Here is a 24469-nt window from a genome sequence, read left to right as displayed (position 1 = left end):
TTCTGAGGAGACACTGCCCTCGGAACATTCTTCCGCATCACATCACAGGGATCTCAGAGGTTTGTGTTGCTAGAGGCTTCCTGTTCTCCTTGCAATTTGAGAGAGGGACTAATACCATCTGAAAAGGGGTGCAGCAAGGCAGGTCTTTGGGTGGTAAGGGAAAGAGAGCGAGCAGGGAAGGGCATTTTCATACTGTCCTTTTCTCTTCAGAGCCCAGCTACCGGCCAGCACCTCAAGGCCTGGCTGCAGAGGACACCAGGCAGAGAAACAACGGCCAGGCAGAGACGGCGAGGGGTCAGCAGAGCCAGGTCCTCACACACACAGGGACAGCTCGTCTGTCTCTGTCGCGCACACCCAGCATGCAGACTGACGCCCCCACACAATGACAGCGTTTCCAACAACCTGGCGCAGCCCCCTGACGGTTCAGCATGCTGGCGCACACGCACACACACCATCCACTGCCCCTCTGACCAGGACCCCCACCGGGATGCCAGGCAGCTTGCCAGTCACGGGCCCCGCCAGCCCCCCCTCTTCTCCCGGGCTGGGTTTTTCCAGCCGAGCCTCGCTCCCTTTACTGCAAGCTCTGGAAATTGGTGTCTGACGCGGCTGCTCCTGCACATTATTTATTTATTTCCTCTCTTCTGCCTGCTGAGACCCTCCCGTCAGGAGGCGATCTGCAGTCCAGAGAAAAGCAGGCATCCGCAGGGAGAGCCCCGGGGCAGAGAGGACGTTGGGGCGCAACACTCACACATCCCTGCCTGCTCACCCCAGGGGGCTATGAGCACTGGGCAGGAGGCCAGGAGACATGAGGGAGACACCAGGAGGAGGGGACAGGAGGCTTCGCTTCAGGACCGAGCCCACCTGAGCCAGCAGCGCCGGCTCAAACAGGCCACCCAGTTCCTGCACAAGGATTCGGCTGACCTGCTCCCCCTGGACAGCCTCAAGAGGCTTGGCACCTCCAAGGACCTGGTGAGGTGACCCCCTTCCCTCTTGCCTAAGGAGACCCCTGCTCCTTTCTCTTCTTCACTTCGTCCTGGTGAGGGGGGCAGGAGGACCAAAGAGCAGCCAGATTCCCCTCTCTTGCTGGGAAGGGGGAGATGGTCCTGCCAACTTGTGAGGCTTACCTCTGACGATCTCGGGAGCCTCCACTGGGGATGTTCCCTGGCTTGGTAGCCCTGAGGGTCCACATTGCTCTGCCCCCCACTCTTAGTGGCGTCTGAGGCGTCTGTTGGACACGGTGAAGCACTGTGCTGTCCGGAGCAGAGGCTAAGAGGATCTGGGAACTCTGTCACAATCATTTGACATCAGGAGGCCCTAGAGAACAGACCAGTTTAGGGTTATGATTCTCTGCTCTCCCCAAATCTCGGGATCAGGGCTGCCCACTCATTTGCCTTGTTTCTTGGGCCTGCCCGTTCTTTTCCCTTTCCCCTCAGCATGGAAGGATTAAGGACCTCCGCACTTGCCGGGGAGTCAGGGCTTCTTTGGGCTCTGGCCTGGACCACCAGGGCTCTGTAATTGCCCCACTCGCTGATTCTCCTGAGAGGAAGGGCCTTCCCAAGCCCTTTTCCCTCCAGCCCCCTGCAGCAGCTTTGGCTCCCAGAGGAAGCAGGGTGACGATGGGTGTTGTGGGGAGCAGCTGCATGCACAGTCTTTGTCCTCAGAGAGGTAGTGGTTAATAGAATGGGTTGTGGAGTCACCTTGATGGGGACCAAGTCCTGGCTCCATTGTGTACTAACTTGGGAAGTTAGGTCTTGTGCTTTCGTTTCTTCACCTGTGAAGTGACGAGAAAGTTGACATCTGCCCGGTAGGGTTGTTATAAGACTTACACAAACTGCCGGGCGTCGTGGCGCACGCCTTTAATCCCAGCACTCGGGAGGCAGAGGTAGGAGGCTCGCCGTGAGTTCGAGGCCACCCTGAGACTCCATAGTGAATTTCAGGTCAGACTGGGCTAGAGTGAGACCTTACCTCGAAAAAAAAAAAAAAGTTGCATGAGCTGCTACATACTGGACACGTATGACAGCCTCCGTCTAATTGAAATGCCAGGTAAGTGAGATCAGCATTCGTCCAGCTAAGACCCCATTTAGCTTGAAAGATGGAATGAGCTCTGAGAATCAGGACGTGTAGTCCGTGGAAGTGAGCCAGAGGGCACATGTGCCCCTCTGCCGTTCCTGACAGCCCCAAGTTCTGTTAGCCTCCCAGCCTGAGCTTCCCTGCCCCACCCCATGATCCCCCAAAGAGGACCATACAGCAGCAGAGGTAAAGGGCAGGGGTGGCCGGGGGAGCTCTGTGGACACTTCGTCCCTAGCCTTCTCACCTCTTCCCCCAGCCTGAGCACGTGCGTGGGTCCCTAGTTAGTTACGGGCTATGGGACTAACAGGCAGGAGGCTGGGTGGCTCCCCGCCCCCTCCCTCCCTAGATTACCTCTGGAACAAACTTCCCAACAGAGTGGCGTACAGCCATCGTGGGAAAGGTGGAAGGCGGTGGGAACCGCACAGCCCCTCCTGCCAGCTCGGCCAGGCTCACCACACTTTCCCACAGCTGGCAGCTCGCAGCTGGACGGGCCAGGAGGTCAAGAGGCTGGGGGTGGGCGGGGGGAAGGAAGCAACCCCAACCTCCTGGGGCAGGGGGCAAATGAAGCCTGGGAGGATACAATCATTCTTCAGGAATTTTTTCTTCTTCTTCAATTTTTGAGACAAGGACTTACCATGTAGCCCAGCTAGCCTAGAATTTTCTGTGTAGCTCTCAGGCTCAAACTCCCTGTTTATTTTAGCTTATAAATAGAATTTGGTTCTATTTTCAGAAAAGGCCTATGTAGTGCCGGCTGGCCTGGAATTTTGTGACCTCCATCCTGTGATCCTCCTGCCTTGCCCCTTCCTGATGAGCGCTAGGGTCACAGGTATGCGTCTCTATAGTTGGCTAAAATTATTTTTCTTAAAGAAACATTTTGCCTGGCGTGGTGGCACATGCCTTTATTCCTAGCACTCAGGAGGCAGAGGTAGGAGGATCATTGTGAGTTTGAGGCCACCCTGAGACTACATAGTGAATTCCAGGTCAGACTGGGCTAGAGTGAGACCCTTCCTCAAAAAAAAAGTAAAAATAAAAGCAACATTTTTATGTATTTGCAAGGAGACAATGAATGTGTATAGCAGGGCCTCTAGCCACTACAGAGAAATTCCAGATGCATGTGCCACTTTGTGCATCTGGCTTTATGCAGGTGCTGAGGAATAGAACCCAGACCAGAGGGCCATCTTTCCAGCCCTCTTCTTTTTAAAAATTTGTTTGAGAGTGACAGAGGCAGAGAAAGAGAGGGGCAGATAGAGAAAATTGGCACACCAGGGCCTCCAGCCACTGAAAACGAACTCCGGATGCATGTGCCATCTTGTGCATCTGGCTAACGTGGGTCCTGGGGAATTGAGCCTCGAACTGGGGTCCTTAGGCTTCACAGGCAAGGGCTTAACAGCAAAGCCATCTCTCCAGCCCCCAGCCCTTTTTTTTTTTTTACTGATTTTTCAAGGTAGGGTCTTACCCTAGCCCTAGGCTGGCCTCTAACTGTTCAGTCCTCCCATCTCTGCTGGGATTAAAGAGCCACAATGCTCAGCCATTTCATTGTCTTTTTCCTTATTTTCAGTGCTGGTGATGGAAGCCAGCTCCTTACACATGCTAAGCAAGTGCTTAACCACAAAGCTTCACGCCCAGCCCAGAAGGCAGTTATTGAGAGCCTGAGGTACGCTGAGCTAGATCCTGGGATATCACGATCAGAGACCAGTCCAAGTTCAAGGGCTCCCGAGGCTCAGGTGGGGGTGAAATCCAAAAGTAAGATCTGTGAGAAACACGAGCAAGGAGCTGAGAGGCGAGGAGGGCGGGACTGGAGGAAGCGGGTCCTGCTGCGGGTGCCCGTGCGCACGCGTGGGTTCGCAGACACAGAGAGGTCCGTCTCCTGCGTGGCCCAGGAGAGCAGCGAGGTCGGGTCAGGGAGAGGCGAGCAGGCCCAAGGAGCCTGGCTGGGGGCTGGAGAGATGGCTTAGCGGTTAAGCGCTTGCCTGTGAAGCCTAAGGACCCCGGTTCGAGGCTCGGTTCCCCAGGTCCCACGTTAGCCAGATGCACAAGGGGGCGCACGCGTCTGGAGTTCGTTTGCAGAGGCTGGAGGCCCTGGCGCGCCCATTCTCTCTCTCTCCCTCTGCGTGTCTTTCTCTCTGTGTCTGTCACTCTCAGATAAATGAACAAAAAAATATTTAAAAAAAAAAAAAAAAAGGAGCCTGGCTGGGCAGGAGGGGCAATGCCGCTGCCAGGAGACTTGAGCGCTGTGCCAGGGCGGGCGGAAGATTCAGCCAGCCGGCAACCAGGTCATCTAGCCATCACCTTACTGCGTGGCTGTCACTCTAGCAATGGCAGTGTGTGTGTGTGTGTGTGTGTGTGTGTGGAGTCTTTGACACTTTATACATGAGACTAACATGTAAGTCAGGCGTGGTTGCACACGCCTTTAAACCCAGCACTCAGGAGACAGAGGTAGGCGTTTCGAGGCAACCCTGAGAATACAGAGTAAATTCCAGGTCAGCCTGTGCTAGAGTGACACCCCACCTCGAAACACCAAAAATAAAAAATAAATAAAAATAATAAATACATTTAAAAATTAAAAAAAAAGTAACGTGAATTATTGTCCAAGTAGGGTCTGGCTACATAGCCCAGGATGTTTTTCTTTTTTTAATTTTGGCTTTTTAAAATTTTTTTTAAGGGTTTTATTGTTTTGTTTTGGTTTTTTGTTCATTTTTATTTATTTGAGAGCAACAGACAGAGAAGAGGCAGACAGAGAGAGAGAATGGGCGCACCAGGGCCTCCAGCCACTGCAAATGAACTCCAGACGCATGCGCCCCCTTGTGCATCTGGCTAACGTGGGTCCTGGGGAATCGAGCTTCGAACCGGGGTCCTTAGGCATCACAGGCAATTGCTTAACCGCTAAGCCATCTCTCCAGCCCCCAGGATGGTTTTGAATGACAGTCTACCTCAGTCTCCTGAGTTTTTTGTTGTTGTTGTTTTTCTCCAAGGTAGGGTCTCACTGTAGCCCAGTCTGACTGGGAATATTTTTAAAAACAAGATTCAGGGGCCAGGTGTGGTGGCCCATCCCTTTAATCCCAGCCTTTAGGAGGCAGAGGTGGGAGGATCACTGTGGGCCACCCTGAGACTTCCAGGTCAGCCTGGGCTAGAGCAAGATGACACCCTGAAAAAACAAAAACAAAAAATAAATTCAGGCCTAGGGGTATATATTAGGCTCTGGGTTTAATTCCCAACACAAGACACACACACACCCTCTTAATTTCTAGTCCTCCCCCACATGCTGGACGGGTTTTTTTTTTTCTTGGTTTTTTGAGGTAGGGTCTCACTCTAGCCCAGGCTGACCTGGAATTCACTGTGTCGTCTCAGGGTGGTCTTGAACGCACGTTGATCCTCCTACCTCTGCCTCCGAGTGCTGTGGGATTCAAGGCGTGCGCCACCACTCCTGGCCCAACTTGCTGTACGTTTGTGACAATTTTCCCCAACCTAATACTAGTTTCCAACATGTCCCTTCAGGGGCTAGAGAGATGGCGCAGTGGTTAAAAGCACTTGCTTGCAAGCCTGGGTTCCATGAAGCCAGATGCACAAAGATGGAGTTCATTTGCAGCGGGGTCAAGAGACCGTGGTGCACACATTCATTCCTTCCTCCTCCCAAATATATTTTTAAATATTTTTATCTATTTATTTGAAAGTTAAAGAGGGAGAGGGAGGGAGGGAGGGAGGGGGGAGAGAGAGAGAGAATGGGCATGTCAGGGCCTCCAGTCACTGCAAATGAACTCCAAATGTGTGTGCCCCCTTGTGCATCTGGCTAACATGGGTCCTGGGGAATGGAATCTGGGTTCCTTGGCTTTGTAGGCCCTAAACACTAAGCCATCCCTCCAGCCCCCCCCATATATATACATATCCATATGATTTTTTGGTTTTTCAAGGTAGGGTTTCACTCTAGCCCAGGCTTACCTGGAATTCACTATGGAGTCCCAGGGTGGCCTCGAACTCACAGCAATCCTCCTACCTCTGCCTCCCAAGTGCTGGGATTAAAGGCATGCGCCACCACGCCCAGCTCTCTCCCACATATTTCTAACATGTCCCTTCAGCTGCTGGGCCAGTGGACCTAGCAGGCACTGTTCTCCCCTTCCTATTTCTTCACTGCTGAGCAACCTGTGGGGTCTAAGCATGGTTTGATTCTGAGGTTCACTCTATTCCAATATCTGGTTGCTGGAATCCTTGGATGGCTCTGACATTTCCTTACTGGCGCTTGTGTCTGCGGTGGAGCTGGGGCCACTGACCTGTGGGGAAGAAGTGGTCTGATCCCCAGTTTAGACGGGCCTTGTTTCCTCGTGGAACCAGCAGCCGCATAGCGTGATCCAAAGACGCCTGGTGGAGGGGAACCAGAGCCGGCTTTTGGGGGAAAACCCCGGGGTCCAGTCCTTGACCCGTGGCCAGGACAGCAGGAGCACCGGTGGGGCCCAGGTTCCAGCTCTTCTGGTCAGCTGCAAGGTGAGAGGCCCCCTGGGCACTGGTTTTCACCCACGGCCTGCTGACTTAGCTTGCCTCCCTTTCTGCTTGCTCTGGCTGGTGAGGAGGGAGGGAAGAGCCACTGCTCTCCTTGTCTGGGCCCCAAAAATGTCCCCGCTCTCTGGCTTTCTGTCGGCCTCGCCTGTCTTCTCTGGGCAGGTCTGTCAGCACCATTACATTGCTCTGCCCCTTACCTTCATCCTATCTAAATGTTAATACCCTTTACCATAGTCAGTATGGAAAATGCAACTCTCAACACCTTTAATCCCAGCGCTCGGGAGACTGAGGCAGAGGTAGGAGGCTTGCAGAGTTCGAGGCCACCCTGAGACTACAAATTGATTCCAGGTCAGCCTGAGCTACAGTGGGACCCTACATCAAAAAACAAAAAAACCCAGGGCTGGAGGATGGCTGAGCAGTTAAGGTGCTCGCCTGGGAAGTCTAAGGACCCAGGTTAAATTCCCTAGGACCCACGTAACCCACATGCACAACGTGGTGCATGTATCTGGAATTCATTTGCAGTGGCTAGAGGCCCTGGCTCGCCCATTCTCTCTCTCTCTGTCTCAAATAAATATATGAAGAAAAAATAAAAACAGGCTGGTCATGGTGGTGCACGCTTTTAATCCCTGCACTTTGGGAGGCAGCGGTAGAGGGATCACTGTGAGTTGGAGGCTTGTCTGAGACTAGAGTGAGTTCCAGGCCAGCCCAAACTAAAGTGAAGAGGCTTATGTTCCTGGGTCAAGGGTCAGATGAGGCACTGGAGTTTCCATTTGCTGCTGGACTAGCTCCAGCACACACTGCTCCCCTCAGCACAAGGAGCTCACTTCCCGTTTCCAATGCCACCGCCTCCTCGAAGGCCATTTGTCCAGCAGGGAGCGCTCCCCCCCCCTCACCAGCTCCCAGACACTTAACTCAAGATCCTTCCATAGACCTTAACGCGTTCTACAAAGCTTGAGGGAGAGCCCGGTGAAATGCCTGCCTCAGAAGGATGAGGACCCGAGTGGGTTTGATCCCCAGGACCCATGTGAAATGATGGGCATGGTGTCCTGGGCCCCTAATCACAGTGCTGAGGAAGCACAGACAGGCGGATTTCTGGGGCTCCTGGCCAATGAGAGTCTCTACAAGGAGATGGGTGATGCTCCTGAGGAATGACACTCAACTTTGTCCCCTGGTCTTCACACATGTGCATGTGCACACGCAACTACATGCCTAAAAATGTCCCACTGTAGAGAGGAATGACATTTTATCTGCTTTATACTAAAATACCTACTAGCAATACATCTTTTTTATTTTATTTGAGAGAAAGGGGAAGAGAGAATGGACCACAAACTGCAGACACATGTGCATCTGGCTTTGTGGTCACTGAGAAATTGAACCTTGGTCCTTCGGCTTTGCAGCCCTCTCTCCAGCTCCCAGTAACACATCCTGTGCACAGCAGATACTCAGTGTCTGGAATGGGAAAACCTCATGCATATGTGTCTAGGAATATACTCAAATGTCTGTGCAGACCCTAAAAAGGGAACATGTCTGCCCACTTCCAGTGGTGAGCCTCTTGGTCACCCACATCTGGGTTTCTACACAAGGGGTCTGCCCCTCAGCTCTCCTCTCCTAGCCTGGAGTTCCCTGACCAGGAAGTCTACTTCCCAAGGATTCCTCTACAAGCAGATCACCTTGTTGGCGCGTTCATAGCTATGCACTCACTAGGTGGATGGAGGGCTTCTTCCTTGTCTGGTCCCCACGTCCGTTTAGGTTTGGTTCGTTCCCTTCACGCCGCCCCCATGCAGGCAGAGTCTCACTGTAGACTAGGAACTCAACTCCGCAACCCCAGGCCTTGAACTCCAGAGGAACCCTCCAACTCAGCCGCCAAGTACTGTAACTAAAGGTGTGCGCCACCACACCCTGGCTCCCTTCACTCACAAAAAGCACTCAAGGCCAGGGCCAGCTGTTCTGGAGACTCACTGACCAACTACAGTCCTTCCCTCTTAGTGCCGGGACCAGCTGCTCAGAGTGGCCGTGGACACAGGAACCCAGCACAACCAGATCTCTGCTGGATGCCTCAGGCGGCTGGGGTAAGAGTGCACCTCAAGTGCGCAGGGAGCAGAGGGTTTCCTTTTTGTTGGCGTGGAGTCTCACCACGTAGACGGTCCTCGAACTCACCATCCTCCTGCCTCAGCCTCTCAAGTGTTAGGACTGTGGTGCCAACTTGAGCTTGAGAAAGTGTTTCTTTTGGGGCGATGAAAATATTCTCAACTAGTGATCAGATGGTTGCATTCTGTGAATACTCTAAAGCCTATGGGATTGCATTCTTCATAACATAGTTTGTTAATTTATTTGCAAACAGAGGATGAGAGAGAATGGGCAGATCAGGGCCTCCAGGCACTGCAAACGAACTCCAGATGCATGTGCCACTTTGTGCATCTGGTTTTATGTGGGTACTGAGAATTGAACCTGGGTCATTAGGCTTTGCAGGCAAGTGCCTTTACCACCAAGCCATATTTCTAGTCCCAGAATTGCATACTTTTAATGAGTAAATTTTGTCAGGCATAGTGGAGATGGAGAAAGGGTTGGGTGTTCAAGGCTGGCTGTGGCTACCCAGAGACCCTGTCTCAACCCTACCCCTCAACATAACAACAGAATGAATTTTATGGCATATGAAACGTATCCAGTATAGCAGTTTATTTTTGAAGGGGGAAGGTGGGCTGGGTGGCCCTGGCAGGGAAGTACAGGGTTTAGGCTCGCTTCGTGTGGATGGGAAGAGGACAGTGCCAGCTGACGCAGTGTGGTGGACTGGGAGTGGACTGTGGGGGCTACAGCCCTTGCTTTCCTCCCACAGGCTAGGAAAGAGGGCCCCACAAACCCCAAGTGGGGACCTGGCACCTGGGCCCCCAAGCCAGGTGGAGCAGTTGGAGCTGCAGCTGGGACAGGAGACCGTGGCGTGCTCAGCCCACGTGGTGGGTGAGTCTCCCAACATCAGCAGCCCGGCCTCCTGCCTTTCTCTTCCGGGTGGGGCAAAGGCAGAGGCTCTCAGACCCTGCCAGCCCAAGGTGTCGCCAAAGATGTGGATTATCTCAACTCTATGCTGATATTCTTAACCCGGGGACGTGGGCTGGGCGGGGCAGCGAGTGCCAGGAGGGAGGAGGCAGGGACCCTGGATACAACCCGTTTCCCAATGGCTCCTACAGATGCGGACGGCCCTGAATTCTGCCTGGGACTGCAGACCCTGCTGTCCCTCAAGGTAAGGTGCCCTGCTCGGGCCTGACCCAAACTGCTGGGAGAAAGAGGCAGAGGTTAAAGAGCAAGACTTGGAGTTGTCAGATTTGGTTCTAGGTTCCCCAGAAAGGACCATCAAGGCAGCGGGTCCCGCCCTGCCAGCAGTGCTGGGGACAGCAGCAGGAGGAAGTGAGGGAGCAGGGCGGGCTGCCAGGGGGGAAGGTTCACCCTGGACTTCACTGCAGTGCTGCATCGACCTGGACCGTGGAGTGCTGCGGCTGAAAGCCCCCTTCTCGGAGCTGCCCTTCCTGCCTCTGTACCAAGAGCCTGGCCAGTGACCACTTGCCTTAGGGAAGGATGATGTGGAGGGCGGCACTCCCTGGGCAGGGAAGCCGGGGACTTCGGTGTCAGCACCTCTCTCACCACCCTCAAGACTTCCCACTGCATGGGTTCGTGGCTCTGAGGTCCTGGGTTCCCTCCCGCATCCCTCCCAAGAGGAGCACAGGCAGTCGTCACGGTTGCAGACAGGGACCCTCGCTGAACGGGCTCCAGGCTAACCCTGGCCCTGGGAGCCAAAGGTTGCAGTTACCTGCTGTCTTCACCTGCCCCAAGTCACACTGAGCACTCCTCTCAGGCCTCACCCAGCTCTCCCACCTCTCGCCTGGACTCATTATCCTCACACAGCCTGTATCCTGTCCTGACTCTGCACATGCTGCCCTAGCTGAGCAGCTGGGGTAGCAAATGGGGTAACGCACGCAGGGCAGCCAAGGGGGGTTCATACAGGAAGGTCCAGCCACTGCGCTCAGGGCTCTTAGCTGTCACCTTTCCTGTGCAGCAAACATTTGAGTCAGCTGGGCCCCTGAACTCTGGGGGAGTGTGGAACAGCCCATGGAGAACTGCCCCTAGAAGAGGGACTAGAGGGAGAAGCTGTTCTTTATTATTTCTGGAACTCTCCACCTCTGCTCTTCTGAGCTTGAGTTTGTCTTGTCCCAGAAGCAGTGGTTTCTGAGCTCCCTATCAGCCTGGGACCCCAGACTCCCTGACTTCCTTCCTTGTGAAGAGAAGAATCCAAACCTTCCCAGGCCAAGGTCCTGTGGGCTGGTCTGACTCTCAAAACCATGTAGGAGTGGACAGAGACAGTGGTGGGACAAACCAGAACCGAATGAACAGATTCCTTAGGTGGAAACTAACTTCTGAACCTGTGGGTAAGTTAAGAGCAAAACCAGGCTACAAAGCCCGTGGGCTCAATTTCCTCAAAAGGAGGGGTGGGGGGCTCACTTTCACATGTGCCATGTACCTGGTCTCAACCCAAGACTCCCTTTTCCTTACGGCCCTGCTTGGAACCTGTTCCTCCCCAACCAGCCTTCTGCTGCTTCTGTAACCATGGAATTGGGGGCAGGCAGGCACCCAGTCCGCTTTTTCATTGGAATAAAGACTTGTTTCTCTAAGGCAAGTGCTTCTCTGATCCTCCCTCCTGCTCCTCCTTCTCCGAGTTCTTAGTACCTCAACCATTCAGTCCGTTAAGAGGAAGGAAGTGTGAATGGAGGTCGTTCCCCAAGCAGAGCCTCTGACTGAAGTATCACGGACAGCAAAGAGTTGTGGGATTCATTTCATATCGTACTTGCTACACATGTACACATGCAATGATGACAAAATATTACTTACCTACACTATGCAATGGCCTCTGACATTTTCTACCTTATTCTACTTAACTTATTTAAAATTTCCTGGCTATATTCCATCAAAAGATTCCCACCTATAGCTTGAAAAATACTTCTTTAGGGGCACAAGAAAGTATAATGGGCAGGACATATGATCAAAACACATTATAAAATTTGTTTTCCAAATATCAGGGCTGTCCTATCACTTGGAACACAGAGATAGAAGGATCACTGAGTTTGAGGCCAGACTGGGGCTACAGGGTCAGTTCCAAGTTATCCTGGACTAGAGTGAGACCTTACCCTGCAAAAGCCAAAAAAATAAAAAAATAATAGCCACTCTGAAACTACATAGTGAATCCCAGGTCAGCCTGGGCCACAGTGAGGCCCTACCTTGAACCCCCCCCAAATAAAAATAAAAATAAAAATAAAGAAAATAATAATAAAGAAAATAAAAGTCAGGGCAGGCAGCTCAGTAGGAACAGGGCTTACCTAGCACACACAAAGCCCAGAGTTTGATTCCCAGCACTGTATTAAGCTGGGTGTGGCAGTCCTTGCCTGTAATCTTAGCACTCAGTAGGGGCGCGTGCCTCTGGAGCCCGTTTGCAGTGGCTGGAGGTCCTGGTGTGTCCATTCTCCCTGTCTTAAGTACATGAACTAAAATGTTAAGAAAATCTTTTGGGGGCTTTACCTTCTTCCACCTTCTGACAGGCAGCTCTCTCCACTTTCTCATCTTTCCTTCTCTTAATCTAAGAAAGTTTCTCTAAGCCTTAAGTACAGCTGGCATTCTGTTCCTGAAATAATTACCGTGTCAATGGCCAGGCATGGTAGGGGGAAGAGGGCATTCAGCATGCGGGGAGCCCTTACCTCTGAGGCTCCCTCATGCCTGAAGCCTGGTCTGCTTACAGGAGCTGGGCCATATGCAAAACATCTGTCACTTGTTCCACAACCAAGTGATAGGCAAGGCATAGGGCCTGGGTGATCAGCAGTACGGCTTGAACCTTGTGAGCCCAGTAAGGTCCATGAGGCAATGGGCAGAGGGTCAACTAATCTCTTCATTCACCCAAGACTCGAGGTCTGTAAGATCATGGTCACCCAAGGGTCACCACCACACCTGTACACTCAGAATTAAGCCCTGCCTCTCTAATGGACATTCCCTGTCTTGCCAAGAGCCTGAGTCCCGCAGGGTAGGGAGAGGGCTGAGAAGGATCCTTCACCAGCTAAGGAGCCGAGCCCAGCTAGGTGGGGTCCTGGAGGCTCAAGGGAGCACAGTGTGGCGGCTGATCCGGATGGTAGAGCGTCTGATGCAGCAGGGCACGGGCTGCAGGGAGATCATCAGGATCTGAGGGCCAAAGAGGGGCTGGTGAGAAGCTGCGGGACCCGGGCCCTAGGTGGCTGGCTCTGCGGGACTCACCCACGCCCAGCTCCTGCAGCAGGCTGCGGTACTCCGGCTCGTCCTGCAGCAGTTTCAGCAGGTTCGTGGACTCCATCCGCTCCAGCTGCACCTCCCAGTACACGTAGATTTTCTGGTTGAAAGTGACGTACACGAGGCAGGGGCTGTTGCGGCCCTCTTTGCAGGCATACAGGCCTGGGAGATGGGGACAAAGAGACAAGGGGAAGTTTCAGTCCCAGTTGAGAGAAGGCATGACACAGATCAGAGCTGGCAGCTGTGGCCTCCCACAGATACAAGCAACCAAGGCCCTTTTCCTGGTTCCTCTCTGTTGGGACTCGATAAAATAAGCAGAACGGGAAGTTTTCTCGTCAACACCAGACACAAAACGATAATAAAGCCGAATCCCAGTAGGTAGGATTTGCTGATTTTCCCCTTAGTATATCTCCAGAGTCATTGGGGACATTCCTGCTAATCCAAAACGTAAGCAGAAATAAGGGCTCTTTCTTATTGAGTGGATTCGCCAAGGTACATGAGCCAACCTTTGAGGTCATTGGGGTGGACACTCAGGCTCCTTGCGTTTTATTTGGCAGTGCAGGGGGTTGAGCCCACAGCCCTGTCTGTCAGGCGAGTGCCTGACCACTGTACTACCTACCCAGCCCTGGGTCACTTGAATATATCCCCTCGTGATCCAAATAGGCATTGCTACTTTCCAAGGCCCCCAACCTGGCCTCCGGGAGAATGCTCTGGGGCAACGGTCCTCACAGTGTGGGGCCCTCACATGAACTGTCTTCCTTAGCTCACACAGATGACGACAATTCCCTGTTCATCACGTGTTTAGAGACGGAGCCCTCACTGAGCTGTACTCCATTTAAACCATCAAGGTGGCAATGTAGGGTCCGCCCACCTCCCACCAGTGACAGCTAAAGAACCCGCTTATTTACTGAGTTTTGAAACAGGGTCTCCTGTAGCTCAGCTACCCTAAAACTCACGATGTCACTGTGGCAATTTTTGTGTGGCCCTGGGGCTTGAACTCAGGGCTTTATGCACACTAAAGCAAGCACTCTACCAAATAAGCTACATCACACCTGAACCAATTCATTTATGAAGAGTTTCATCAGGGGGTATGTGGAGACTGTAAACGAGTCCAACATTCTTCTAGCACGTTTAACAAGGTTATCGAATAGATACGAGCTTAGAGAGGAGCCACCATGGGCAGAGTCCCACCTGCACAGAAGGCGCGGATATTTTCATCCACTTGGAAGCGGACAACAGTGCGGTTGTGATCGATAATGTAGGTTTGTCCGTCCCAGGCACATGCAACCACCTCTTCGTGTCCATTGCCCTGAAAAACGCCAGAGACGAGGATGCAAGGAAAACGAGGGGCATCTTAGAGAGCATGCAGGCATGGTGGCACACACCCGTGAACTCAGCACTTGGTCGGCAGAGACAGGATCACAAGCTCAAGGCCATCCTGACCTACATAGCAAGACCATGTGTCAAGAGAAGGGGGGCTGGAGAGATGGCTTAGTGGTTCAGGACTCACCTTCAAAGCCTAAGGCCCCAGGTTCGATTTCCCAGTACCTATGTCAGCCAGGTGCAGAAGGTGGCACATACATGTGGAGTTTGGGGGGCCTGGCATGCTCTTTCTTTCTCTCTCAAATAAATAAATTAAAAAACAAAATAGATAAAATAAGAATAAACTCTTACTCACCGTGACATCTAACTTCTCCAGAGCAAACAGTTGGTGATCCACCTGCACCGACCATAGCAGCTTGTCCGCTTCCTCCATAAGCTTCAGGGTCCCTGCAGGGGAGAGTCAGGCTGGGCCCGGAGCAGATTCCCACAGCCAGACCCCGCCCTAGCCGGCCCAGGGCTGCTCACCATCCAGCGTGCACAGGGCAAAGAGGCCCGAGCCACCACTCTCAGGGCTGTGGCCTGTGGGTAGACGAGACGACCAGAAGAAAACATGGGGAGCAGGGCATGACTAGAGCGTCCAGGGGGACAGCAGCCCTCAGCAGAGGCGTGGACGGAGCAAGGCACTGCTCTCCTCTGCCCAGAACTGGCATGCGTCCACGCCCCTCCCTCCCGTACACTGACCCTCTCCCTATCATCCAACCTTGCTTGATGTTGCCAATGAGGTGAGTGGACACGTTCTTGTTGTGGATCCTCCCGGACGTCTGGTGGAGCACCACGTCTCGGGCAGCTGGGCTTTCCCTGCGTAGAGGGTAGGGGCAGTGATTGGGCCACGCGGAATGCCAAGGGATCTGAAACAGCTTTTGTTTGTTTCCTGAGGTAGGGTCTCGCTCTAGCTGATGCTGACCCGGAATATACTCTGTAGTCTCAGGGTGGCCTCGAACTCACAGCCATCCTTACCTCTGCCTCCCGAGTGCTGGCATAGCTTTTTATGGCTGCCATCCCTGTCCAGCCTGGAAGTCATTGCTAACCCCATCTGACCCACATGGCAATAAAGGGGAGTGCGGAGGCTGCCCTTGGGGAGTGCGATCACTTCTTCACATACCCAAGGCCACAGCTGGGATTTCTGGAGCCATGTGCTTGGTCCAGATGAGGGAGTCCTGTCACCTGCAGACGCGTCTCACCACCGCGGGCCCTTGGCAAGCCCACCTGAGCTCTACCCAGCACCCACCACCACAGGGCGGCAGCGCCCTTACCTGCTGCCCGCCGTGGCCTCCTCAGAGGCAGGAGGGGGGCCAGCGTCCTTGTTCCAGGCGCACAAGAGAACAGCATAAGCACATCCTGGCTGAGACACCACCAACTCAGGCCTGCCCAGCGGCCCCGGGGTCACTGAGAGACTGTCCACCTGCACCGGGAAACAGCCTTAACAGGGACAGAGCAAGCAGGAAGGGAAGGAAGGGGCAGGGCCTCTGGGAATAGCCTTCCAGCTTTGAGATGGCAGCGGGACGTTTTCTAGGGCTTGCGGGTGCCTGCCAGACATCATCCCCTCCACACAGACCATCTTCTTTCTGCTGTGTGCACCCCTGGGCGAGGATCCTGACGGGGTCCACACCGCACCCCTCCACATGCCGAACTCTTACCCCACTGCTCCCCACTCTACACCTGTTCCGGGAACTACCACTGAAGCCCTGCCTAGAAACGACCTTCTCCGGGTCTCTCTCAGCAAGACCATTTCCCTCCTTCCACAAGCCTCCTCCAGCCCTTGCTCCCTGTTTCATGAGCTCCTGGGTCCCAAATAACTTCTCATCTGAGGGCTGGAGGGATGGCTTAGTAGTTAAGGTGCTTGCTTGCGAAGCCTAAGGACCCAGGTTCGGGACCCCAGTACCCATGGAAGACAGATGCCCAAAGTAGCGCATGCTTCTGGAGTTTGTTTGCAGTGGCTAGAGAACCTAGCGTGCCGATTCTCTGTCTCTCTCTGCTTGCAAGCAAATAAATAACTATAGAAAAATAAGTTCTCACCTGACCCTCCAGCATCCACTTCTTGAGGGAGACCAGCTGCCCTGTCAGGTGATCTGTGCCCTCCGCCGTCTCCTCCCAGCGGAAGGCCCTCACCACACGGTCTGTGTATCCCACCACCAGTTCACAACAGCCATCTCCATCTGTGGCACACAAACAAGACGGGTCTGGAGCCAGACCTGAACAGGCCCGCTTGCGCCCACAAGGCTCTCTGCAGCCAGCGCGGCTGCACCCCAACTGAGTGCGGCTCCGCGTGGACCTGAGCTCTCCCGCACCGCATGGCTGCTGCGCCCACAGCAGCCCCCCTCCATGCTTCCAGGTCTCCCCCGCTAACTGACCATCACACACAACTACCACCTTCACACAGCTTGCGGCCACATCGGCAGCTCTATGTCTCTGTGACCATTCCTGCCACCTTCAGCTATTTTATTGGTTTTTCAAGGTAGGGAAAGGCTGAATTGGATTCACTACGTAGTCTCAGGGTGGCCTTGAACTCATGGCGACCCTCCTACCTCTGCCTCCCGAGCACTGGGATTAAAGGCGTGCACCACCATTCTGGGTAGTGCCCTCAGCTTTTTACCAAAGGTCACCTTTCCAGCAAGGAGGACCCTGACAACTCTATTTAAAGTTACTACCTCAGGGCTGGAGGGATGGCTTAGAGGTTAAGGCATTTGCCTACAAAGCCAAAGGACCCAGGTTTGATTCCCCAGGACCCACGTTAGCCAGATGCACAAGGGTGTGCACGTGTCTGGAGTTTGTTAGCAGTGGCTGGAAGCCCTGGAACACCCATTTTTCTGTCAAAAAAATATTTAAAAAAGTAAAAAATAAAGTTACTACCTCGCCAGGCATGGTGGCACACACCTTTAATCCCAGCACTTGGGAGGCAGAAATAGGAGGACTACAGTGAGTTCGAGGCCACCCTGAGACGACATAGTGAATTCCATGTCAGCCTGAGCTAAAGAAACAAAAAATAAAAATAAAAAAACAATTAAAAGTACACAACAGGGTTGGAGAGATGGCTTAGTGGTTGAGGCACTTGCCAGCAAAGTCAAAGGACCCAGGTTCAATCCCCAGGACCCACATAAGCCAGATGCACAAGGTGGCGCATACATCTGGAGCTTGTTTGCAGCGGCTGGAGGCCCTGTGTGTCCATTCTCTCCCCCCTGCTTCTTCCTCCCCCCTGCTTTCCCCCTCTTCTTTGCTCTCAAATACATAAATAAATAATTTAAAAAGCACACAATAAATGTACAAATGAACGACTTTCCCCATCCCAATCCTTTGAGGTCGCCCCTAGTGCCCACTGCACCCTATACCGCAGCTGTTGGCAAAGGCAGACATGCCCACCGATGTCACTGATCAGCATGACCTTGGTGTTGGCGGGGATGTGCTGCTTGAAGACCGGACGCTGCTCCTCTCCCACGAATGTGTCATGGTGCCCAGAAGCACCCAGGACCTTGGTGGGCGTCAGGTCAAACAAGTGAAACCAGCCTTCAGCGCTGACTGCCACCACCAAGTTCTGGGAGAGACAGAAGTACAGGAAGATCCTGGGCTGGTGAGGGAGGCTGGTAATCGGACCTCAGGTGCCCCTGGGAATGACCGGGAGCCCCACCAAAGCCCAAGGTCCCCAAGTCCTTACCTTTCCTTTGCTGCATACATCTCCAACCCCAACACAAGTCAACTGCAAGGGAGAAAGGGAGGCTGAGGGAGGAGCCCAGGGACGCGCCCCCCCATCACTGCGAAGTGAGAAGTGGGGGTTTCTAACCACCACCAAGTGCTGAAACCCTGTGCCATGACCAGCCACCAATGACAGAGACGGACCGTGCTACAGTTAGTTTACCCAGACGGTGAGATGGAGACTGGAGCAAAGTCTTGGCTTAAGAGAAAATAGAGCAAACACCCAGGCAGACGTGGTGCTGCGTGCCTGATACCCCAGCACTCAGGAGGCTGAGGCTGGACTGCTGAGTTCCCTGCCAACCTGGGCTACAGAATGCCAGGCCAGCCAAGGCTCCATAGCAAGACCATGCCTCAGAAAACCACAAGCGAAAACCAGCATCTGGTCTAGCTTTCCTATCACAGTGCTAGATTCCTGATTACCCCGCGTTTGACTGTGTGGCCACGTGCGGCATCAGGGGCTTTGGTTGTGACAGGTGAGGTGCACGGTGGTGCTCCCATGAGGGCCCATCAGGAGGAGGCACCCACCTGTAATTTTGTCACTCTGAAGGACTGAGAGTTCAAGGCCAGCTTGGATTATAAAGAGAGGCCTTTGGGCTGGAGAGATGGCTTGGCGGTTAAGCGCTTGCCTGTGAAGCCTAAAGACCCCGGTTCGAGGCTCGATTCCCCAGGACCCACGTTAGCCAGATGCACAAGCGGGTGCACGCGTCTGGAGTTCATTTCCAGTGGCTGGAGGCCCTGGCATGCCCATTCTCTCTCTCTCTCTCTCCCTCTCTCTCTGTTGCTCTCAAATAAGTAAACTAAAAAAAAAAAGAAAAAAAAAAGAGAGGCCTTGTCTCAAAAAAAAGGAAAAGAGGCTGGGCATGGTGTGGCACATGCCTTTAATCCCACCACTTGGGAGGCAGAGGTAGGAGGATCACTGTGAGTTCAAGGCCAGCCTAAGACTACAGAGTGAACTCTAGGTATGCCTGGGCATCCTACCTTGAAAAAAAAGAAAAACAATTCTGTCATCTGGTGACATGGTAGTGGAGTGGTCTTAGTTTGTACGAATGTTCTCTGAGGTCTCACTTAATGAAATAACCTGACAATGCATCGCTCAGAACATGCCTATCATTCAACGCGTACTGTACTTTACAGCAGCAGACAACCGTAAGCACTCCAAAAGGTTCCTGGCGCACGCCCTGAGTCAAACACTGAAGCAGCGGCTGGCTGGGCCGGGCCGGGCTGCTGCGCAGTCACGATGCACTGGGGAGCTGCGTGCGGGACTCCTGCGTGGCAGCCCTGAGTCAGGCCTGCACTTTCCCAAGACGCCGGGGAGGCAAACACTGACCATTCCTTGGCAGGTGCAGGTGAGCCATGGCCGGCTGTCATCGCTCTTGTACACAGATAGCTTCCCGCTGGTCTCTCCCACCACCAGCTCGTTTAACTTCAAGAGGAGAGAAAGGACTGTGAGAATGGGATCCTACTGCACGCTAGCGAGCCCTTCAATGCTGTCTATGTCTGGAAAAGTCACAACACTTCAATTACTAGCTGCATCTCATTCAAAAAGTCTTTGAGACGCTGGTGTGGTGGCCTACCCCTGTACACCTGTAATTCCTACATTTAAGAGGTGAAGGCAGATAGATAAACGAGTTCAAGGCCGTCCTGGGTTACAAAGCAAGTTCAAGGCCAGCCTGAGTTCCAGGAGAGCCTGTCTCAAAAAACAAGTTTGGGTTTTTTTTTTTTGGCTTTTCAAGGTAGGGTCTCACTCTAGCCCAGGCTGACCCGGAATTCACTCTGTAGTCTCAGGGTGGCCTCGAACTCACAGCGATCCTCCTACCTCTGCCTTCTGAGTGCTGGGATTAAAGGCGTGTACCACCATGCCTGGCTATGTTCATTTTTTTATGTGGGTACTGGGGATTAAACTCAGGTCCTCATGCTTGCAAGGCAAGCAGTTTACCAGCTGAACAATTTCTCCAGCCTAAAAAACAAGTTTTAAATCGCTGTGAGTTCAAAGCTAGCCTGGGACTACAAAGTGAGTTCCAGGTCAGCCTGAGCTAAAGTAAGACCCTGCCTTGAAAAACAAAAGCATAACAAAACAAAACCAAAATAAAAAACAAGCCTTTGAGACAGTAGAATATGATGCCTGTCTATTATCCCAGCACTAGGGAGACTGAGGCCAGAGGATAGCAACTTCAAAGCTAGTCTGGGGGGCTGAAGAGATGGCTCAGTGGTTAAGGCACTTGCCTGCAAAACCTAATGATGTGGGTTTGATTCCCCAGTGCTCATGTAAAGCCAGGTGCACCACATGACGCATGCATTGGGAGTTCATTTACAGCCGGCGCACCCATTTTCTCTCTCTCTGGTTGCAAATAAAAAGGAAAAAAAAAAGCTAGTCTGGGATATTAAGGAGTTCAAGGCCAGCCTAGGTTATATAAGGAGGGTATGTTTCAGGGAAAAAAAACAACTCTTTGAGACTGGCTGGGGGTATGGCTTAGTGACTAAGTGCTATGGTCCAAGCAGTGAGGGAAGTAGAGACAGGAGGATCAGGAATTCAAAGCCAGATTTGGTTTCATAAGGAGTTGGAACCAACCTGGGTTATATGAGACCTACTTTTCTCTTCTCCTCCCCCACCAATCTCTGTTGGAGGCAGGAGAGGTTCTATACAGAATTTAAGATCCATCCACAAAAGTCTGATATCGGCCTAACTCTTCTCCCACATGCCTGCTATTCTCATACAGACAGCCCAATATTGCATTACTGAAGAATCTTATTTCAGGCCTTATTACAGTGCGTCAGGAGTCAGAATGACAAGGCCAGCTCCCTGGCCCTCTGCTTTTTCACAAGGCCTCTGGGAACCACAGGGGTGGCGCAGCCTGAGGGACAGGGCGGCTCTGGTTCTGGGCCTTTGGTGCCCTCAAGTGGTGACTAGGCTCCTAGGAGCTCACTGCCAGCTTCCTGATTTCCTCTGGGAGGTATTTCCAATGCCCCTTTACTGTACCCTAAATAGAAGGAACTAAATTAGGTTTTCAAGACCTTTAACTTGTTTGTTTTTTAGGCTGGGTCTCTCTCTAGCCCAGACTGACCTGAAACTTACTCTGTAATCCGTGTTGCCTTGAACTCAAGCAGCTTGTTTTACCTGAGTGCTGGGATGAAAGGTGAGTGATCCACCACACTTGAGTTAAGAATTTTGAAGACTTTTTGGGCTGGAGAGATGGCTTAGCGGTTAAGGCGCATGCCTATGAAGCCTATGGACCCAGGGTCTCACTCTAGCCTAAGCTGACCTGGAATTCACTATATAGTCTCAAACTGTTCTTGAATTTACGGTGATCCTCCTACCTCTGTCTCCCAAAGGCTGGGATTAAAGGTGTGCCTTTAAAACGTCTAGCCTCTGCTTAAAAAAATTTTTTTTTGTTTATTTTTATTTATTTGAGAACGACAGAGAAAGAGGCAGAGAGAGAGAAGGGGCACCCCAGGGCCACCAGCCACTGCAAACGCGTGCACCCCCTGATGTATGTGACTAACGTGGGTCCTGAGGAATCTAACCTGGGTCATTTGGCTTTGCAGGCAAATGCCTTAACCGCTAAGCCATCCCTCCAGCCCAAGACCTGGATTTTAAAAAGAAAATCCTGTCTATGGAATCTACAAAAACGAAGCTTACGGGTGAAAGAACATGGACGTGATAGTTTGGAGTAGTACTTCCATATTTACAGGACCTCTGTGAGTAACAAAGTCAGTCCCTTACATCAGGTTAGAAGTAGTACTTGCTTATAACATAGGCACATCCTATCCTTCCACATGTTTCATTTTTTATTTTTATTTTCATTTATCTCTATTGTAGAACTGGGAATCCAACCCAGGGCTGTATTTGTGCTACGTAGGTGCTCTATCACCAACCTGTGTGCCCACGCTGCGCCCGCACACCTGAACTCACTTCGGATGCTGTGTAAATGCCGTCCTACGCTATGCTACACAGTCTGTCTGTGGGGGGGGCCTCGAGTGTCAGGGTGCGCACCAGACAACCTAGACAGCCTTTCCGTTTGTTTAAGCGCACCCTGTGGAGTGAGGACAATGGAGCAACCCGGCCATGCAGTTCTCAGACGTGTCCCCTTCAGAAGCGGTGCACAGCTGTAGTTGGTAAGCTGTGTTGTTTGGGTGATAACAAGACAAAAAATCTGTACGCGTTCAGTACAGGCCCATTTTAAAAAATATTTATTTATTTATTTATTTACTTATTTCAGAAAGAAAGGGGTGTTGCAGTCAGGTTCGCATTGCTGGTAGAAATCAACCAACCAAGAGCAGCTTGTGGGAAAAAGAGGTTTATTTTGGCTTACAGGCGCACGGGGAAGCTCCACGATGGCAGGGGGAAACGATGGCATGAGGAAAGGGTGGACATTACCGCATGGCCAACATAAGGTGGACCACTGCAGGAGAGGGTGCCCAACACTGGCAAGGAGAAACTGGCTATAACACCCGTAAGCCCACCCTCAACAATACACCACCTCCAGGAGGTGTTAGTTCCCAAATCTCCATCAGCTGGGAACCTAGCATTCAGAAGACCTAAGTTTATGGGGGACACCTGAGTCAAACCACCACAGGGGCAAATAGAAGGAATGGATATGCCAGGACCTTCAGCTGCTGTAAACTACCTGCAGATGCATGCGCCACCTTGTGAAACTGACTTACATGAGTCCTGGAAATTTGAACTTCGGTCCTTTGGCTTCGCCGGAAAACGCTTTAGCCATCTCTCTTGCCCCAGACCCATTTGTTTTTCTGTCCTTAGTTGTGAACTGGATGAAGGGCACTCGGATAAGAAAATACTGCTGACACTTAACACCAGCACTAAAATTACTGTTAACTGTGAGTCAGGAATCTTTCCACCAGCTTTCTCTGCACTTATTTAATCTTTTTTTCCCCCTCAAAATGTATCTTATTTGCAAACAGAGAGAGATAAGAAAGATACAGAGAATGGACAGAGGCACCAGGGCCTCCAAACCCTGCAAACAAGTTCCAGACACATCTACCTCCTTGTGCATCTGGCCTATGTGGGTACTGAGGAATTGAACCTAGGTCCTTTGGCTCCGCAGGGAAGTTTTTTATCCGCTAAGCCCTCTCCCCAGCCCTTATTTTAAACTTTTTTTTTTTAATTTGTTTGAGAGCGACAGACACAGAGAGACAGACAGATACAGGGAGAGAGAGAGAATGGGCGCGCCAGGGCTTCCAGCCTCTGCAAACGAACTCCAGGCGCGTGCGCCCCCTTGTGCATCTGGCTAACGTGGGACCTGGGGAACCGAGCCTCGAACCGGGGTCCTTAGGCTTCACAGGCAAGCGCTCAACCGCTAAGCCATCTCTCCAGCCCCAGCCCTTATTTTAATCTCCGAGCAGACCCAAGTGTTGGGAGCTTCATAATGCTAACACCCTTTTGTTGAATTTCAAAAGCATCTCTCTACTCTTTCTTTCTTAGGCAGTCCTTTCTCACATGTAACTAAGTACAGAGGGCTGGAGAGATGGTTTAGAGATTAAGGCGCTTGCCTGCGAAGCCTAAGAACCCAGGTTCGATTGCCCAGGTCCCCTGTAAGCCAGATGCACAAGGGGGCGCATGCATCTGGAGTTCGTTTGCACTGCCTGGAGGCCCTGGCGAACCCATTCTCTCTCATAAATAAATAAAATATTAAAACATTTTTTTCTTTTTATTTGAGAGAGAATAAGCGAGCCAAGGCCTCCAGCCACTGCAAACGAACTCCAGATGCATGCGCCCCCTTGTGCATCTGGCTTACAGGGGACCTGGGCAATCGAACCTGGGTTCTTAGGCTTCGCAGACAAACACCTGCTAAGCCATCTCTGCAGCTCAAGGGAAAAAAAAAATTTTTTAAAGCCAGACGTGGTGGCGCACACCTTCAAATCCCAGCACTCGGGAGGCAGAAGTAGGAGGATGGCCGTGAGTTCGAGGCCAGGCTGGGTCTAATTCCAGGTCACCCTGGGCTAGAGTAAAATCCTATATGAAATTAAAAAAAAAAATTACAAAGAACGTCGACGCAGTGCGGTTACCAATAAAGTTTCCCTTCTGAGCGCGCGCGGAAGGCTTCAGTACGCATGCTCCGCGCCACGGCTTCCGGTCGGCCGCCCCGCCCCGCCCCTCGCGTGTGGCGCATGTACTCACGGCGTCGTTGTCGACGTCCCCGAGGCAGATGGCGTGTGGGAACAGGCTCCCGGTAAAGTCCAGCGCCACGCGCTGCACGTAGCTCACCGACCGCATGGCCCTGCCCGGGGCTGGGGGACGCCTCAGCCACCCCGACCCCCGTCCCGGCAGCCGCGGTGAGCGGAAGTTACGTCACCGCCAGGCTGTCCAATCCCTGGGAGGGATGGGCGGGACTTCCGCTCCAGGCTTCGCTGAGTGACAGGCCCGCGGGCCACTCCTTTTCTCCAGAAGGTTCCGGAGGGCCGTGGGTCGTGTCATACCGACGCCATTGATCTGTACCCTTGGCAACGGGACCCTGGGGCTTGACTTGATAACCTTGGCCGTGAGGGTTACCCTGGCAAGGAAGATCCCTAGTCATCGAGCCAACTG

The 24469-nt window shown here is 52.5% G+C and overlaps 2 protein-coding genes across 5 annotated transcripts; one reads left to right on the top strand and one right to left on the bottom strand.

The window, feature by feature from the left end:
• The first annotated feature begins 3 nt into the window (after positions 1 to 3).
• On the top strand, positions 4 to 11219 carry Nrip2 (nuclear receptor interacting protein 2). Of its 2 annotated transcripts, XM_004668697.2 has the most exons (8): positions 19 to 59; positions 211 to 308; positions 772 to 969; positions 6397 to 6546; positions 8548 to 8630; positions 9395 to 9516; positions 9744 to 9796; positions 10017 to 11219. In XM_004668697.2, exons 3-8 carry the CDS (start codon positions 778 to 780, stop codon positions 10107 to 10109), a joined length of 693 nt encoding a protein of 230 aa, XP_004668754.1. In that variant the 5' UTR covers positions 19 to 59; positions 211 to 308; positions 772 to 777; the 3' UTR covers positions 10110 to 11219. The 2 variants fall into 2 exon arrangements, with proteins under 2 accessions (XP_044995591.1, XP_004668754.1); XM_045139656.1 differs by having other exon boundaries at positions 4 to 59; positions 211 to 969; positions 6400 to 6546.
• Itfg2 (integrin alpha FG-GAP repeat containing 2) lies at positions 9216 to 24205 on the bottom strand. Of its 3 annotated transcripts, none has more exons than XM_004668696.3 (12): positions 24062 to 24205; positions 19253 to 19348; positions 17888 to 17929; positions 17596 to 17767; positions 16255 to 16394; positions 15492 to 15640; positions 14939 to 15036; positions 14704 to 14757; positions 14534 to 14625; positions 14047 to 14164; positions 12844 to 13017; positions 9216 to 12771 (listed from the first exon to the last, which is right to left on the bottom strand). In XM_004668696.3, exons 1-12 carry the CDS (start codon positions 24155 to 24157, stop codon positions 12668 to 12670), a joined length of 1335 nt encoding a protein of 444 aa, XP_004668753.2. In that variant the 5' UTR covers positions 24158 to 24205; the 3' UTR covers positions 9216 to 12667. The 3 variants fall into 3 exon arrangements, with proteins under 3 accessions (XP_004668753.2, XP_044995590.1, XP_044995589.1); XM_045139655.1 differs by having other exon boundaries at positions 19253 to 19422; positions 24062 to 24181; XM_045139654.1 differs by lacking the exon at positions 19253 to 19348.
• Positions 24206 to 24469: the final 264 nt, after the last annotated feature.

The sequence above is a fragment of the Jaculus jaculus genome, chromosome 23 (assembly GCF_020740685.1).
Source record: "Jaculus jaculus isolate mJacJac1 chromosome 23, mJacJac1.mat.Y.cur, whole genome shotgun sequence".
NCBI lineage: Eukaryota > Metazoa > Chordata > Mammalia > Rodentia > Dipodidae > Jaculus > Jaculus jaculus.
Note: the sequence above shows the minus strand (reverse complement) of the source record. Positions and strands in the feature narration are given on the sequence as shown.